At 40.3% G+C, this 19,271-nt stretch overlaps 1 protein-coding gene across 2 annotated transcripts in view; it reads right to left on the bottom strand.

Moving 5' to 3' along the window:
* Positions 1 to 19,271, bottom strand: part of LOC132399901 (peroxidasin homolog) — a 479,222-nt gene that overhangs the window by 72,282 nt on the left and 387,669 nt on the right. For both annotated transcript variants that reach the window (XM_059980804.1, XM_059980814.1), the window contains exons 15-17: positions 16,241 to 16,349; positions 12,861 to 13,018; positions 3,621 to 5,124 (exon numbers count right to left, since the gene is read on the bottom strand). In XM_059980804.1, the coding sequence (XP_059836787.1) occupies positions 3,621 to 5,124; positions 12,861 to 13,018; positions 16,241 to 16,349 (1,771 nt within the window). The remainder of the gene's footprint in view (positions 1 to 3,620; positions 5,125 to 12,860; positions 13,019 to 16,240; positions 16,350 to 19,271) is intronic.

Consider the following 19,271-nt stretch of genomic DNA (forward strand, 5'->3'; position numbering starts at 1 on the left):
TTCTGGATTGCAGAATGTTGCTATCAAGGCGGGTCAACATGAAAATATCAAGACCTGAAGAGTTTCTTGAGTTTATTGTTCAGTATGGAGATGAGAGCGTCTTCCCCAATATTCACATTGCAGATGATCAGATGATCATCAGATGATGCTAACCATTGCAGTTTCCATCGCCAGCTGTGAGAGATCATTCAGCAAGTTAAAACTAATACTTACATGTTAAAGAGCCTCCATGGGTGAAGGCAGACTTTGTGATCTTGCTCTGCTGAGTGTAGAAAAAGAAGAAACTGAAAAAACTGACTTTGATCTCATCATAGACCAATTTGCATCAGTGAAAGCACGGAAGGTACAGTTATAATTTTCATGTAGTGCCATTATTTGTTAATTAAAAGATTAACCAGCTTGACTTGTATTTTTGAGCTGATATTATGGCAAAGTTATCTAAAAGATGGGTGTCAGATGTTTGGAAAGGGGCACAATTTCATTGCTTGCCATTGGCACTATTTTCTGTAGATACGCCCCTGCTTGTCCAAAAGGTAATGCAACAAAAAATCAGTGGAATAATCTTTGGAATGAGGAATTGCCCTGTGAAGAATCAACAGATCCTCCATTATCTGGTTATCAGTGACTACCAGATGAACTGGCTCAGTCATATAAATACCACTGCCCCAAGAGCAGATCAGATGTTAGGTATCCTGCAGCAGATGATTACCTCCTGACACCTCAAGATCTTTCCACAATCCTTAAATCAGGAGTATGATGGGATACTTTTACTTTGCCTCTTGAGTGCAACAGCAACAATTATTAAGAAGCTCAACAACACCAGACATGAAGCAATCCAACTATGACCAGTCATGCACCACAAGGATTGGTGCAGGGCCCATTGTTGTTTGTCATATGGTTTAAGGATTCGAGCAAGAATCCAGCTGGCATGATTACTAAAATTACGTTATACCGAAATTGGTGGCGTGACAAAGCATGAAGGTGGTTGTCCATGGTTACAATAGGATTGAGATCAACTGGGAAAGTGGGCAAAGCAAAGGGAGATGAAATTTAACTCAGACAAGTGGAAAGCAGTGCATTTTGGGAAGTTAAACCAGCAGTTGCACAGTGAATGGGAGCACCATGTGGTGCGGTATAGAAAAGAGAGACCTAGGCAGAGAAGTATATCGTTACCTGAAAGTGGTGACACAGGTAGACAAAGCGGAGAAGTTGTAATAAGTACAAGAGCTGGGATACTGGTGAGCTGGTGAGACTACACCTGGAATACTGTGACCGTTGCTGGTTGTCTTACTATAGAAGGAATGTACTTAAGCTGAAGAGGATACAGAAGGGATTCACAAGGATGTTGTCAGGACCATGGGGGCGAGAGTTATCAGGAGTAACTGGATGGGCTGTGACTGCCGTTCCTGGAGTGAAGGAGGCTAAAGGGTGTTCTTACAGAGCTATATTAAATCATGAAGGATAAAGATAAGGTTACAGTCTTTTTCATAACGTAAGGGAGACTAAAGCTAGATTGTGTAGGTTCAAAGTAAGATGCGAAATTTTAAAAGGAACCTGAAAAGTAAGATTTTCCACACAAAGGGTGGGAGTCCTGTGGAACAAGCTGCCAGAGGAAGTGAGAGAGGTCAGTACGATTACAATGCTTAGAGATACCTCAACGTCAATGGAAAACATAGACATGAAAAATCTGGGGAAGGGGGGATATGGGCCCTCTAAATGCAGGCAATTTGGATTTGCTCAGAAGAGCATCTTGGTTGGCATGGATGAGTTGGGCCAAAGAGCCTGTTCCATGCCCTACAACTCTATCACTGACCAACTGGCTGGAGTGTTCAGGGACATCTTCAATTTTTTCCTCTGCACTGATGTTCCCATCCGCTTCAAAATGGCATTGATTCATTATGTTTTTGCACACACACGTTATGTGTTATTAATGCTAATTTATGTTTGTCTTTGTCTTGTAATGTACTGTGCTGTGCTGCTGCAGCAGCAAGCTAGTTTTCATGGCATTCATACCCTGCATTGTACAGCTATGACAACAAGAAAATTAAACTGTGACTGTATGACATTGATTGACACCCCATCAATCAACCCAAACATTCATTCACCCTTGCCTGGCAGTTGCAATGTATGCCACTGACAGAATGAACTGCAATTACTTGACCAGCACCTCTTAAACCTATGGCTTCTACCAAGATGTGCAAGAGTAGCAGGGGCAAGGGAGACCAGCACTTTAGCTTACTGTCCAGGTCAAGCACTCAGATATATTGCTGGTCTTTTATCATCACTAGACCCAAGTCCTGGTGTTGCCAAAGTAAAGTACTATGGGAGTACCTTCATCATAACAGTTGCAACAATTCAAGAAGGCTGCATAGCACCACTTTTGTAATGGATTTTAGGAATGAACAACGTGCTGGCATGACAGCTGGATCCTACTGAACATTAATAAAATAAAGGTTGAGACTACAAATTCTGCAATGTGGAGTGAGATGTAGTCCAATGAAAATATATACTATTTTGTTAGAATGAAAACTTTTCATGGTGAGATTAGAACTAGAAGGCATGTATTCTGGAGTCTGATATGTTGGACTGTCATGCAAAGCAATTTCACTTCTTCAAAGATGCTGAATCTTTGGAATTATGTATCTCAGAAGTCTATGAATGCTTAATTATTTGGCATTCAAGGGTGAGACTGATAGATATTTCAAGCATTAAAATAACATTAGCATTTCCTTACTGTTTCAAAGCAGACTTCTAAAATATAAACTTGAAGTCCCTCATGAAAAGCATTCATTTCCCCTGATCCCCTCCCTTCTCCCAATATGTCTGGTCCCTACCCACCAGCCTCTCAATCTCCACCTAGTCTCTCTACTCTTTGACCTGCAGGGAAAAGTTCTATTAGTCTGTCATGCAAAGCTCAACTACTGTTCTTTAAGTCCAAGACTTTCATTTGTTTTCTAACTCCATAGTCACTGAAGGATTTCCAGCTCATTTTTCAAATTTGTTGCAATCAGCCTATGTCAATCAGATGTCAATGATATGTTCACAAATTCACTGATGTCACAAGATGCAAATAATACAAAACATTATTTTCTCATTCAGTATTTCGTTAGTTTCTAAGCCTCCTCAATCAGGGTTGAAAACTGAAGTCATAAATGGAACTCTTGACACATGTTTAATTCTTTCTCCATTGAATTGGGAAGATTCAGACCTGAATAGGCATTTAAGATTTCAGTACAGATCACAAACAGAAAAATCTTTCCGCATTGACTAATTTGGGCTGAAAATTCTCTATCTTTTCTTTTGATTCAGATGAAAATTACTGGTGAACTACTCCTTGCAATTCAGCATTATTCCCTTCTGACCATAAAAGATCCTTTCTACTTTTTTAATGTTAATATCATTTTGATATATACTCCAACAAGAAAGGAGTCAATCCTTTTCCTAAACATGATTCAAGTTCAAGTTTATTATCATTCAGCCATATACACATATATAGCTAAATGAAACATCACTCCTCTGGAGCCAAGCAGAAATACACAGCACATATAACTTGATCATGGCTATAAAGGATATAGCCTTCCCTTCACATAATCAGCTGTTCAGAATAAGACTGCACTCACCTTTTGAGTTTCTCTATAACTCTTGGATTCTTGATCTCATTTTGCAAGTCCTTGAAGTTCCTGATAGTACTCATGTTACAAAAAATCCTGTAGTCTGGGTACGAGGGGATGCCATGGTCACGGCCTCTCTGGATGTTCATCGCTGCCAGGTCCAATGCAACTGCGTGAGCCATTGAAAAGAGCCTCTCTGTCAATTCTGAATTAAGAAGCTGTGTGGGGACTCGCATTTTCCCTGCAAAGGCAAAGAGGCCCCGGAGAAGTGGATCAATGCCCCCTTCTTGGATAATTCTGAAGGGAGAGAAGAAAGCCTTATGCAGAGGAAGGTGACCTTCAGGAATTGGCTGAAAAGAACTGTTGAGTCGTTGGAGAATGGGATTGATCAACGTGTGGCCAAACCGAAAGGCTGCTGTGGCAAAAGCATTCAAAATTCCCCCATTTACATTTGGATTGTAGTTTGAGTATGGTCCCATCAGTTTCATTCCCACATCCCCCAGGATCTTGGGGAGCCAGTGTTTGTACGTGATGTGCTGCATCTGTGCACCAACAATTTTGCGCGCCTCGTGATAGATGCTGTCACCATCCCAGTGTGGATTGAGTCTCCGTAGCTCGGCCGCAATGCGATTATGTTCACGGTACCACAAGGTATGTATGGCTGTCAGGGCAACATGCTCATTGGCCCGATGGTCCCCAGCAAGGAAGCAGGGAATTGGGCTTTCAATTTCATCCCTCAAACATTCCACGGTTTGATCTGTGGCAAATGGTAACAGCCGTTTGCCAGATCCTGGCACGATTTCACCTTCTTTTAACAGACCACGCTGGTTTGTAAGGTCTCGAAGTTCCATGGATTCATGGTCTGTGGTGCCATATACATTAGATGCATCTATGTAGGATGTTAAATGATTAATCTGCTCTCTAGCATACACAGACTTCATCAGCAAGGAAGTCATCCCACTGCCACATACTGGACTGGAACGAACAAAAAACATGCATCGAGCTCTCCTCACCCGAGGATCATTGTTTGGAATCATAATTGGAAAGCATGGAGGGTCGTTATTGCAAATGGAACTGCAAGACTGTCCATCAGAAAACCGAGACATACTGAGAGCTGGTACAGTTAGATCCAGATCATGGTCCAAGAACTGGCCCCATTGCATAAGCATGTGTGTGAATTTGTCATCTGGAGTTATTGTCTCTGTCCCTATCATAGTTGTTGAAATGAGGCGAGGGAGAGGTAAGGGATGGCTGTTGTATAAACGGCTGGAATCAGTACCTCTTGGGAGGCTAAAACCATTTTCATAAACCGGTTTTAGAATTCTCTCAAATGCTGTAAGTGATGCTCCCCACATCGGATGCTGGAGGTTGTTACACGTGCCATCGTGGGTTCGATACTTTTGGTGAAAACATATATCTGAGCAATTTGGCAACCGCCTGTGAGCTGTACACCCAGAGAGATTGGCTATTAGGTCCAGGTAATGTGGCGAAACAAGATCATTGTAGCGGAAGTCTGGGAAAAAAAAAGCGAAAAGAATAACTACTGAAGATGGTTATCAATTTATCTTAATGATTTTGACATTTCGTCTCAACTGATTTGAGCTCATCTACCATTTAGACACAACATATACAAGAATGTACAGTGGGATGTAAAAAGATATAGATGACAGTTAGGAGAAGGGAAAATTAATTGGACCCCAAATGTTTTATCTCAATCAGTACAGCCATCTACATATGTCTTGGATTTCACCCTAGTCAGGTGAGTTGTGCATTGTGCTAACATCTAATTTCATCCCCTGTGAACACTTGTGAAACTAGGCCAAAATACATGAAAAGCAGCACTACTGTGTTTTGCACTTGGAATCAGGTGCTAAATGATGCCTGCACAGTTCCTATCAGGAACTGCATAAACAGAATGCAAACCGCTGCACAGCTCACCGAGAAGCAAGCCAGAGGTTAAAGAAACACTCCAGAAGGCAATGACAGAACAACTGCAGAAAAGATTGATATAGCGGTGAGCAAAACTGCAGGGGAGAGGGAACACAGTGATCTCCTGTGTTTCTAGCCAGCCCTCAAACAATGGCCAGTTCTGGTGACTATGTGATTCGTAAAATCATTAGGTCCACAGCTGATACTTGATAAACATCTGCCATGCTAAAGTGAATTGCACATCAAAGTCCCTGTAAGGCACAACTTGACCTAGAAGTGATTGCTATTGTGAGAAACCCTGTAAAGATATTTTTACATGTGTGAAAAATGTGTACAAATGGATCCAATTTTTCAACTTTGGTTCCCAAGGTTTTCAACTGAAATTATTAAAATATACTGAAAGTTTTCTGGAGTTTGCTCAATTTGAAAGTATTCATTTTTTTCCCCTTGGAATAAAGCTGACCATCTCATTTTGCATCAAGAAACCAATCTGGTGACAATATGCTGCTGATAGCGTCATTCATTAGCCTTCAACATGACCATCATCAGAAAGCAGCATAGGAAGAGAACACAGCTTAATGGCTCAAGGGATTTTTCAGCTAATACTGCCTGCTCAGTTCTAACATTTCCAGCCCAAGGAGCAGTCAGTAAATATGCAATGTACTTCAACGTGATGTTATTTTTATTCAGAAATAAAATAAAGGAATATTTAAAGGAAAAATAAATAGCTTTATCTTACAGTTTACTTACATTACATCAATCTGCACACAATCTCCATCAGCACAGGAGCACCACAGGAATGTGTACTTAGCCCCATACTCCACTCGCCTTACACCTATGACTGTGTGGCTAAGTACAGCTCCAACACCATATTCAAGTCTGCGGATGGCACCACTGTTGTGGGCCATATCTAAAGTGGTGATGAAGCAGCATACAAGAGGGAGATTTAAAATTTGGCTGAGTGGTGTCATAAAAACAACCTCTCATTCAATGTCAGCAGGACCAAGGAACTGATGGTAGCATGTAGGAGACTGAAACCAGAGGTTCATGAGACAGTAGACGTCGGAAGATCAGAGATGAGAGGGTCAGGAGCTTTACATTCCTGGGTGTTACAGTCTCAGAGGACATGTCGTGGATCCATCATATAAATGTAATTGCAAAGAAATCACACCACCAGTACTTCCTTAGGAGTCTGCAGAAATTCGGCATGTCATCAAAAACCTTGACAAACTTCTGCAGATGTGTGATGGAAAGTGTATTGACTGGCTATAGTATGGCCTGGTATAGGGACACCAATGCCTTTGAACAGAACATCCTACAAGAGGTAGTAGATTCGGCCCAATATGTCACATGTAAAGCCTTCCCAACCATTTAGCAAATCAACATGAAATGCTGTCGTCAAAAAGCTGCATCCTTTGTCAAAGATCCTCACCACCCAGGCCATGGTCTATTCTCACTGCTGCCATCAGATAGGCAGTACAAGTGCACCAAGACTTGCACCACCAGAACGGTTACTACCACTCAATGCTCAGGCACTTAAACAAATGAGGATGACTCATCTATTGAGATGTTCCCACAACCAATGAACTCACTTTAAGGACTCATTATTTTACGCTCTTGTTATTTATTGCTATTTATTATACTTGCATTTGCACAGTCTCTTGTCTTCTATGCTCTTGCTCTTTTATCGATCCAGTTTATAGTTCTATAGAGTTGCTGAGTATGCCCGTAGGAAAAAAGAATCTCAGGGTTACATGTGGTGACATGTATGTACTCTGATAATAAATTTTACTTAGAACTGTACCCAGAGATTTATTATTTCTTTACACCTAATTTAACTTATAGATTAACTGGCACACTTTTGCATTAGGCGAGTCTAATTCTACAATGATTCTCCCAACCTACCTTTATCAGTGGTTCATTAGAAAATAATAGCACAATTATTTTTGTGATCACTACTCAGTTATTTCCATCTGCAAATTCTTATCTCGCTACATTTTCCAGGTATGTCTGACAATGAAATTTCCTAATAATGCAACACAAAGTGACAAGATCCAATTGCTAAATTATGAAATCTAATCAGTATTTTTGTATATATGCTAAGAAGAGTGGAACATATTGGAACAAATAAAAGGAGATTGAAGTTAATAGACAAATATTTATTTTATATTTGATAAGAAATTTTGCTGTATGATTGAACTTCATCACAATTTGATGCAAATTTATTTTTCCTTTGTGAGAAGCTAGAGTAAGTGTCTGGAATAACACAAAAACAGCATTAGTACTTATAAAAGGTAGTGATTATCACAGAAACAGAGTTACATTAAGCACATAATATGCTACATTTCTGAAGCACGTTGTAGCATAATGATCAACAGAAAAGCACATTGCAATAAATCATTTTGCTGGTTTACATGCTATGAAATTCCCTCGCAAAGTCATGAAGATATAATAAACATTTGCTAATTACAGGGATGGTAATCCTATGCAGTAACTATGTTTAACACAAAGAGCAATATAGAGTTCAGTAGCTACTGCTGTTAACTATTTCAGTCCCTTCACTGTTAGCAAAAACTGGAAATCAAAAGTAAACTTTCACTCACCAGAGCAATGCTGGGTACTAGCATCAATTGTCAGCAGAGCCATGTGCCACGGCTCTGTGACATCTCATTGCTGGCTTTCATGAAATGTAATAAAGGTTTAAGCACCTGGAAAAGAAGAGCAAAGTGAATGGCTGAATATTTCAGCTGAGAAATTACGCAATAAAAATTGCATAAATTGAACTTAATCATGGTGCAGGATGGGTGAAGTAAGAAAAATTTTTAAAACCTGGATCGAGATGGACTGGCTAGAAGGATTTTACATTCCTCCACTTCAAATAAAGGAGTTAGGGAATAATAAGTTGAGAAAAATAGATTTTCCTCTGTCCACCTGCCCTTCCATTGTGGGATAAAGGAGGGGGAAATGTGGAAGTGTTCCAAAATGACAACAAACATTCTATCACAGTGAATGGTTGAGTATGGCTTTAGTAACCACATTGACAATTACATATGCTGAGAGTTCATTTAATTGACTTTTCTACTTCAGGCTAATGGTGTAAACTAATCCCAAGAATTAATTACTGTCAATATAAATGCTATAGGGAGATAGCTGAATAAATACAAAAATCTTAGCTCTTTTTCTTTCATTTGACTGGGATTCTAAACTCCATGTTTTATCATGGTTCAACAGGAATGTGAATCATATTCTGATGTTACAGTGACAGCCTTCCTGTAATAATGGGATTGTGTTGGAGTAGGTGACAGACTGGGGGCATTTAACCATTTTCTCTAAAAAAAAGTTTAAAAATGAAAAGAGAAAAGTGATAATTAATGTTGAAGTAAGTTGCAAGAAGCTATGGGAAAGAAACAAAAGCATATACCTATCGGGTAAAATGTTAGAATATGGAGCGGGCTCTGAACAAGCATCAACTATTCATTGTGCTTTATTGCCCAGATCTGAATATCGTGAGAATATGTTAGTTCCCTAAATGCTCAAATGGTTAAATAAGCAAACGAGAAATTCCCAAGGTGAATGGAATGCAAATCCATATGAGTAGAGGAACAAGGCCACATACAGGAGAATAAAGTTTGAGAAATAATATATTTTATGTTTCAGATTTCTGCCGCAGATTTCACATTATGATTGCACAGGTGATTCTCTCAGTAAATTCTTATTGGTCATTAAAAGTTGAAATTAATTAAATCCTCTACCCATTCCATTGTGAACTAAGCCTTTTAAAAGAAGCAGAAAGATTCAGCCATTTTGTTTTTTTTCTTTTCCAGTTGCTACTTAGCTTTCCACTTTGGAGCCAGCAATGATACATCATCAAGTTATTGCCTTCATAGGCAAGACGCAAGATATAAAAGGGAAATCCAGAAAAATAATCTTTGTACAGAATACCCCTTGTAATCTATGTGGCTAAAAGTTGATGAAATTTGTTTCAGTCACATAGACTACATGTTACAAAGAAGATTAACTTGTTCATATGAATGATTATAAAGCATATTCCTCTTTCAGATTTAATTTCAAAATATGTACCTATTATTATGATAATCACCCAGCCATAAACTCACCAGATACTTTCCACCTTTATTCTCTTCACTGCATTGCTAAGCACATGAACTTAGTGCTGTAGGGCCTTAAAGCAGTATCATTTCATCTTTTGCCATAATATAACTGAATAACAATATACTGCACTGCAGAATTTTAATATTTCACAGCTGTACAATTATCTTATTCTACTGCATATTTATTAGGTGGTTTATAATGTTTTGCAGCAATTCCCTTTACTTTGAAATTTTGCTGTTATATTTCAGATGCACCACTCAACTCATACTTATCAAAAATATACAAACTTAACAAAACTCTGGTTAGGCCACACTTGTGTACGGTTCAGGTTTGCTGCATTGCAAGGATGTGGTTGTACTGGAGAGAGTGCAGAGGAGCTTCACCGGGAAATCATTAGACTGGAGGACTTCAGACATAGGAAAAAGACTGGATAGACTGGTCTAATTTTTCTTGTAAGTTGAAAGGAGCTCTGAGAAAGGAATACACAATTACAATAGAGAAAAGGCAAACAATCAGAATCTTTATTTTTTCCCCTATCATAGAAACCAAGTGAGAGGAAGGATTTTTTTAATAAAAAATCACAAATAAGAGAACATCTGCAAAATGCTGGAAATCCAAGCAACAAATGCTGGACAATCTCAGCAGATCAGGCAGCATTTATGGAAAAGAGTAAACAGTTGATGTTTTGGGCCGAGAACCTTCATCAGTCCTGATTTTGTGTCTGTTGGAAGGATTTTTTTTTATATAAATGGGATTTGAAGGGAAAGTTCATTTTTTTTTAACCTACACCTCCTCCCTCACTATTATTCAGGGCCCCAAACAGTCCTTCCAGGTGAGTCTTCAGCATCATATACTGTGTCCAGTGCTCCCTATGTGGCCTCCTGTATATTGGTAAGACCCGGTGTAGATTGGGAGACCACTTCAACGAGCACCTATGATCTATCTGCCAGAAAAAGATGGATCTCCCAGTGGCCACCTATTTTAGTTACACTTCCCATTCTGACATGTCCATCCATGGCCTCCTCTACTAACACAATGAAGCCACACTCAGGTTGGAGTAGCAACATCTTATATTCTGTCTGGGTAGCCTCCCACCTGGTGGCTTAACTTTGACTTTTCAAACTTTCAGTAACCGCACCCCTCCCCGCCCGTCAATCTCTATTCCCATTTCCTTCTCTCCCCTTATCTCCTTGCCTGCTCATCGCCTCTCTCTGGTGCTCCTCCCTCTTTTTTCATTCTTACATCGTCTTCTGTCCTCTCCTACTACATTCCTCCTTTTACTAATCAACTTCCCAGCCCCCCACCGCTCCTGCCCCCAGCCCGATTTCACCTATCAACATGTTTCTTCCTCCACTCCCTCCACCCTTTTAGTTTGACCAGTTCTCTTTTTTTCGCCAGTTCTGCTGAAGGGTCTGAGTACAAATAATCAACTGTTTACTCTTTTCTATAGATGCTGCCTGGACTGCTGAGTTCCTGCAGCATTTAGTGTGTGTAACTTGGATTTCCAGCATTTGCAGATTTTCTCGTTTTTTTCAAATCTGAGACTGGTTGATTCCTGGAACTCATTGCCACAGAAGGTGGTAGAATCAGATGAAATCAGTATGTTGAAGAGGCATTTTTGACAAGTATATGGATTCAATGCAGGAAACTAGGATAAATGTAGATAGGCAAGAAGGCCACCATGGATAGATGGGCAGAAAGGCTTACTTCAGTGGTGTATAATGCTATGACAAGGAGATAAATAAACAACAAATTTATTTTTGTTCTTACGGTTAGATGAATCAGGATATCAAAAAACTCCTTGTTCCTCTTTGAAGATGATCTGAGGGCCAAGTGTTTGACAGAGAGGATAGTGGCTTTCTGGAACAAATGACCAGACGAGAAGGTAAAGGCCAATGCAGTTTGAATATTTAAACAGGTGTTTAAATAGGATAGACATAGGTGGATGCAAACCTAATACAGGAAAATAGAGATCAGTGAGGCCAGGGAGCACAGTCAGCATGGGTGAGGTGAGCTTAACAGGCCTGTTTCTGTGCTCTACAATTCTGTGATTCTGAATAGTTCCATGGAATCCCTTTAACTGGGACTAATCTACTGATAAGCTAATGAGTTGTTACTTAAATTATGGGAAAGCCTGCAAAAATTCAAAGTGATGGTTCAAAGAAAGTATCCATCCTCTGACGGAAACCATAAAAGCAACTGGATATAAACAACCCAGGTTTAAGTCAAGCCCAGAAGAAAAAAGTATAAAATAGTAAGTCATCAGAAAAAAAAAACAAACTGTGGGGAATTCCATATCAGAATTTATATTTTTATGGAGGTGAAATGAAACAAAAATCAACCACAAGAGTAAGTATGGAATACCACCTCAGGCTGTACAATTATATAGTGAAAGAGAGTGCTCAGTAAAATCTCAAACAGAAGAAACATACCAGGGGTGATTGATAAGTTTGTGGCCTAAGGCAGAAAGAGATGAGTTATACAGCTCTCCTTAAATGCACGTGCAGTTCAACTCTTCGAGTGATTATGCAGAAAGTTTGAAGTTAATAACTCATCTCCTTCTACCCTAGGCTACGAACATATCAATCACGCCTTGTGTGGACCACTACTGGAGGTCCAAGAAGCCGGCTTCTACAAAGAGGGATCTGTATGCTCCACGACCGCAGGACTAAGTGTGTAAATGTAGGAAAAATAAATGTGCTAGGTCTTCTAAAATTGACTCCTTCTAACTTAGGCCACGAACTTATCAATTACCCCTCGTAAATTCAGTAATGATATAAGAAATATTTTATTACAAAAAGTCTTGATTGCCAGGAGCAGTAAATTGAGTGAGACATACAAAAAACTATCAGTTTTTGTTTGGCAGAAGATATGACATGTAATAATATGACATGGTAAAAACTAATAAATATAGCTAAGGGAATAGCAAGATTCATTGAAATACTTGCTGCAATTAAAAGCAGATGTTAGGATGTGTGTGAATGATTTTTTTACCTTCTCTATTAATCATTAAATATTTCAATATACATTTGATATTTATAACATACACCTTTAGTTGTAATTCAACAGAGTTCATATTTGGTGTGGACAAGAGAAGAACAAGGTATTGATAATTGCTATTATCCTCATTGCTAATTATCCTCTGTGGACATTTCTGATATGTTTGGAAACCACTGGTTATTTTGTTTCTCTTTCAACGAGGGACCATACCTATGCCTTTGAAGTCCACAGTTAAACCTTGCTTGACATGGTCCTGTATCAGTTGTAAGGTCCGTTCGAAGATCTCTCCTGCTCTTGCTGTCTCCACAGTGAAGGGATCCCGCGGATAACGGAACAAAGCCAGTAAATCATTAGGGCTGAGTGGACGCCTGGAAAGAAAACATGAAAGGAATGTAGACTTTTACAAAGTAATGCAGTTAGAATTGTATAATTTATATTAATTAGACAATGTACATTGCTCCTTTAGAAATGTATTTATCTATATTTGAATACTTTTGGTCCATTTTCCTGAAATAAACCTCATCCAATCAGCAATCTGATTCCAAAATTTACATCTCAATTCAGAAAAAGACACACACAAAATGCTGGTGGAACACAGCAGGCCAGGCAGCATCTATAGGGGGAAGCGCTGTTGATGTTTCCGGCCGAGCCCCTTCAACCCTTCGTTCAGCGCTTGTCCATATAGATGCTGCCTGCTCTGCTGCTTTCCACCAGCATTTTGTGTGTGTTGCTTGAATTTCCAGCATCTGCAGATTTCCTCATGTTTGTCAGAAAATGACAACTGCATTGCATTGCCCACTTCACAAACTTGGGCTTATCTCAGTTGAGCTGTGTGCATTTTCTAAATTTTCTTTGTTCGGTAATTATGGTCATTTTGAAGATTCCACCCCAGAATAAAGATTTCTAACTTAAAAATTGTAATCAGTATTAACTCCACCAATCCAATGGTTTATATCTCAAAAATTAAGGTAACTATCTGTTGGAAACAGACAGTTGTCTAAAACACATGTGCAAATCAGCGTGCAATATTGTTTTTGAGGAAGAATGGCATGGAAATTGAGGAGAAGGGCAATTCTGTTATGATTTAACTGAATTGGTTTGACTGACTGACTGAGCTCTGCTTTGGTTCACATGTTCTCTTAAGGCTGTAAACACAAGAGACTGCAGATGCTGGAATATGGAGCTCAGAAAAAGTAACTGCAAGATGCACTCAGCAGGGCAAGCAGCATCTCTGAGCTCTGTGGTGAGAGGACTTAAGACGATTCAGGTTGAGACCCTGCATGTGGACTGATGTGAGTCCTGTCCGAGAACATTGACAATTCCTCTCGCCCACAGATGTTGCTCAACCAACTAAGTTTATTCCAAACTCTTTCATGTTCTACGGCAGCCATTTTAACTGATGGCATCAACTTACCTCAGAAACTGATTAAGAACTGTTTAAAAAATCTAAGGGGAATTATTTGAACATAGTATACCATAGAAGTACTTGTGCTACAAAAGAAGTGTATCTAAGGAGTGGTAAGGCAAGTTTACTTTACTTTATTGTCACAAAACAATTGATACCAGAGTGTACAATCATCACAGCAGTATTTGATTCTGTGCTTCGCGCTCCCTGAAGTACAAATCGAAGGAAATATAATAAAAATTTAAATTATAAATCATAATTAGAAAATAGAGAAGGGAAAGTAAGGTAGTGCAAGTCAGGTCCGGATATTTGGAAGGTGCAGCCCAGATCCGGGTCAGGGTCCGTTCTTCACAGATAAGTCTTTGCTTCTCCTACAACCTAGTATTTGTAGGGAACTCTGGTAGATGAGAGAACAATTGAAAGTAGAGGGATGGATGCCTCCCCATCCAGGCTTTGTACAATGTGGGTCTGGAGTGCATGGGGGAGGGGCAGAAGATGAGGCAAACATAATGATCCAGAATCACTGAATATAGAAATGCTACCATTAACCATTTTAGTTCACTAACCAGAAGTGTTACAAACAAGTTCCTCTGCATTAAGATGTTGTGCCACAACCTCCCCTCTCCTTTTATTGTGTACTAACAGTGAAATAATTTATCCAACCACTACACGCAATGACACACTGAAATTTAGACTAGCCAGTAGTAAAAAACTAGCTGATTCACAATGTGATGATTTTCATTTAGAAATCAGCAGTGTAGAATATCATCTTTTGATACCATTATTGTTTTGCATAATTCCTCATTCTATAACATAACAGAACAGTAGAAGGGTAGTACGCCTTAGATAATGTCCTTTGGGATTCCTTATATCTTTCACATTTTCTGCTGTGGTTGTATCTGATCAGCATCAAGTACAACCGAAAAAAGTCAAGAGAAGAGGATTCATGATTAACTGAAGCTAATCTATAAACTACTGCATTATGAGTTTTGTCAGCTTGAGTAATGAGCAGATGTTCAAACACTAGATATTCATTGCATTCATTATAAGGTTTCTAGTTGATGATTTAAAAGTTCAAGCTGGCATTTTCTGAAGAGTACAGCTTAGGGTCTGAACTTGAAATTATGTCCTCCAGTTATGTTGCCAGTGCAAATTTATATGCAAATAGTCTACAAATCTTTTTAGCATTCGCACTAACTGTGATGGAAACACAAAAAGAATGTAATTTGAATATCGGTTGGAGCACATTCCATGGAAGGTTCTAAGGTAAAGAACTCAAAAGGTGAGATGATTCCTCTTTCTCCTTACGAGTAAAACTGGAAAATACAAAATATAAAGCACACCACTCCCAGTCTTAAAAAGTTAATTGCTGTGTGATGGAATTCCATTATCATTTCCAATGAATGATTTTGCCAAGAAGGCTACTAGAAAGAAAATCTGCAGTTCTTCATAAACAGAGGATTACAATTGGGACAGGCCTCCCAGCTCTAGGTCTCACATGCAGTCAGGAGCCAAAAGAGAAACCAAGTGCATCAAGGCAGAGTAATGGAAAAAGTCAGTGGCCTGATCTGAAACAAAGACCTTGTTGAACACACTCTCAAAACTTTCAGGAAGAAAGAATTAATTATTGTTGTGGCAACAACAGTCCACAGCACCAACATTTTTAATTGAATGTAAATTAATATTCAAAAGTTACATGGTCTTATATGTAATCTATGCTCTTATATCAGCAATCAGGCTAATGCTACAAATTGAATAGCCTTGGAAGGAAATATTCCTGAAGATCAGGTTGACTCAGGTAACATTATGTTAATGCAGGTAATTCTCTGTAACTGGTCACCTATAACCTGGTCATGCTTAAAAAAAGAAGTTTCCATTTCTGTGAGAATTGCAATGAATCTCAGCATGAAGTCCTAGTGCAACAACTGGTGCAACTTGAGCAACACGATAGTACCACAAAAAGATTTGATTCCAGGCAAACAGTATCAATTCCTCAACTCTACGAGAAGAGGTGTCATGTTCTGAAGTATCTATCCTAAAGAGGGCTCAAGAAATGAAATGAGATGGACCCTTGTGGCAGGAAAATATAGAGTCAACAGTGTTTAGAAAATAGAGTTGAAGGTGTTGGGGGGGGGGGGGTGAAGTAGATGGGAAGAAAACTGACTAAAGAAAAAAGATTACTTACTTGGTAAACAAAACTCTGCGTGTTGAGTTAATTGCACTGTCAACACTATTAATAGCTTCACGAATAGAAGACTCAACAAAGTTGTCCCCAGTCCGACTTCTCTGTGGAACTGGAAAGAAGTAAAAACAACTAAGAACTGAGGATAACATGCTAAAGGAGCGAGGGTACACACTGCTCCTAAACAGAACACTCAAACTGAAGATTCTCAAGAAATCAAATATGTCAAATAATAAAAATCAGAACAAGAAGGCAGCGGGAGAGCACCTAAGGATTTCCAGCGGGAAGACATTTTGAGTTCTTGGGGGAAGAGAGAGGCCAGACTGCACAGGCGCGAGACGTCAGCCAGTTGAGCATGAACAGTTAAAAAGAAGGCAGCCATATCCAGCGGGCAGTGGAGTGAGAGGCAGCAGAGTGAAAGGACTTTGGCTCCACGGGCTTCGGAGGTAACAGGACGAGGTGAGGCAGTTGTTGATTGCAATAGGAGGTAGTATGTGTGTGAGGCCAGTTTTCTGTGATCAGTGTCAGATGTGGGAGGTCCTGGAGTCTCCCGGCATCCCGGACAGCCACATCTGCACCCGGTGTGTTGAGATGCAACTCCAAAAGGACCATGTTAGGGAACTGAAGCTGCAGCTCGATGACCTTTGTCTGGTCAGGGAGAGTGAGGGGGTGATAGAGAGGAGTTACAGACAGGTGGTCAGTCCGGGGCCACGGGGGACAGAGAAATGGGTCACAGTCAGGAGAGGGAAGGGGAAGAGTCAGGTACTAGAGAGTACCCCTGTGGTTGTACCCTTGACAATAAGTACTCCTGTTTGAGTACTGTTGGGGGGGGGGGACAACCTACCTGGGGGAAGCGACGGTGGCCGTGCTTCTGGCACAGAGTCTGGCCCTGTGGCTCAGAAGGGTAGGGAAAGGAAGAGGATGGCAGCAGTGATAGGGGACTCGATAGTTAGGGGGTCAGACAGGCAATTCTGTGGACGCAGGAAAGAATCTTGGATGGTAGTTTGCCTCCCAGGTGCCAGGGTCTGGGATGTTTCTGATCGTGTCCAAGATATCCTGCGATGGGAGGGAGAACAGCCAGAGGTCGTGGTACATATTGGTACCAATGACATAGGTAGGAAAAGGGAAGAGGTCCTGAAAGAAGACTACAGGGAGTTAGGAAGGAAGTTGAAACGCAGGACCTCAAAGGTAGTAATCTCGGGATTACTGCCTGTGCCATGCGACAGTGAAAATAGGAATAGAGTGGGGTGAAGGATAAATGTGTGGCTGAGGGATTGGAGCAGGGGGCAGGGATTCAGATTTCTGGATCATTTGGACCTCTTTTGGGGTGGGTGTGACCTGTATAAAAAGGACGGATTGCACTTGAATCCCAGGGGGATCAATATCCTGGCGGGCAGGTTTGATAGAGTTGTTGGGGAGGGTTTGGCAGGGGGGTGGGAATCAGAATGTGAGTGCAGGGATTAAGGTAGAAGGACAAGGGCATGATGCTAAGAGTTCTGAGTTGATGAGGAATGACAGGCAGGGGACAGAACATAATAGTAGCCAGTTAAAGGGGTTGAAATGTGTCACCTGGGCTGTACTGGAACCAATGTCCTAGGGGGACCGTTTGCTACTGCTGTTAAGGAGGCTTTAAACTAATGTGGCAGGAGGATGGGAACAAGTGCAGAGAGGTAGAGGGGTGTAAAATGAGGGTAGAAGCAAAAAGTAGTAAGATGAAAAATAAAAGTGGCAGGCAGGCAAATCCAGGGCAAAAAACATAATTGTATAAGGGCTAAGCGTGTTGTAAAAACAAGCCTGAAGGCTTTGTGTGTCAATGCGAGGAGCATTTGTAACAAGGTGGATGAATTGAATGTGCAGCTAGTTATTAATGAATATGATATAGTTGGGATCACAGAGACATGGCTCCATGGTGACCAAGGATGGGAGCTCAACATCCAGGGATATTCAATATTCAGGAGGGATAGACAGGAGAGAAAAGGAGGTGGGGTAGCATTGCTGGTTAGGGAGGAGATTAACACAATAGAAAGGAAGGACATTAGCCTGGAGGATGTGGAATTGATATGGGTAGAGCTGCATAACACTAAGGGGCAGAAAACACTGGTGGGAGTTGTGTACAGGCCACCTAACAGTAGTAGTGAGGTTGGGGATGGCATTAAACCGGAAATTAGAAATGCATGCAATAAAGGAACAGTAGTTATAATGGGTGACTTCAATCTACATATAGATTGGGTGAACCAAATTGATAAGGGTGCTGAGGAAGAGGATTTCTTGGAATGTATGCGGGGTGGTTTTCTGAACCAACATGTCGAGGAACCAACTAGAGAGCAGGCCATTCTAAATTGTGTATTGAGCAATGAGGAAGGGTTAGTTAGCAATCTTGTCGTGCGAGGCCCCTTGGGTAAGAGTGACCATAAATTGGTGGAATTCTTCATTAAGATGGAGAGTGACATAGTTAATTCAGAAACAAAGGTTCTGAACTTAAAGAAGGGTAACTTTGAAGGTATGAGATGTGAATTAGCTAAGATAGACTGGGTTGACGGTGGATATGCAATGGCAAGCATTTAAAGATCGCATGGATGAAGTACAACAATTGTTCATCCCAGTTTGGCAAAAGAATAAACCAGGGAAGGTAGTGCACCCATGGCTGACAAGGGAAATTAGGGATAGTATCAAGTCCAAAGAAGAAACATATAAAGTAGCAAAAAAAAGCAGCACACCTGAGGACTGGGAGAAATTCAGAGACCAGCAGAGGAGGACAAAGGGCTTAATTAGGAAAGGGAAAAAAGATTATGACAGAAAGCTGGCAGGGAACATAAAAACTGACAGTAAAAGCTTTTATAGATACGTGAAAAGAAAAAAGATTGGTCAAGACAAATGTAGGTCCTTTACGGTCAGAAACAGGTGAATTGATCATAGGGAACAAAGACATGGCAGACCAATTGAATAACTACTTTGGTTCTGTCTTCACTAAGGAGGACACAAATAATCTTCCGGAAATAGTCAGGGACCGAGGGTCTAGTGAGATGGAGGAACT

This window comes from Hypanus sabinus, chromosome 1, assembly GCF_030144855.1.
Source record: "Hypanus sabinus isolate sHypSab1 chromosome 1, sHypSab1.hap1, whole genome shotgun sequence".
Classification (NCBI taxonomy): Eukaryota; Metazoa; Chordata; class Chondrichthyes; order Myliobatiformes; family Dasyatidae; genus Hypanus; species Hypanus sabinus.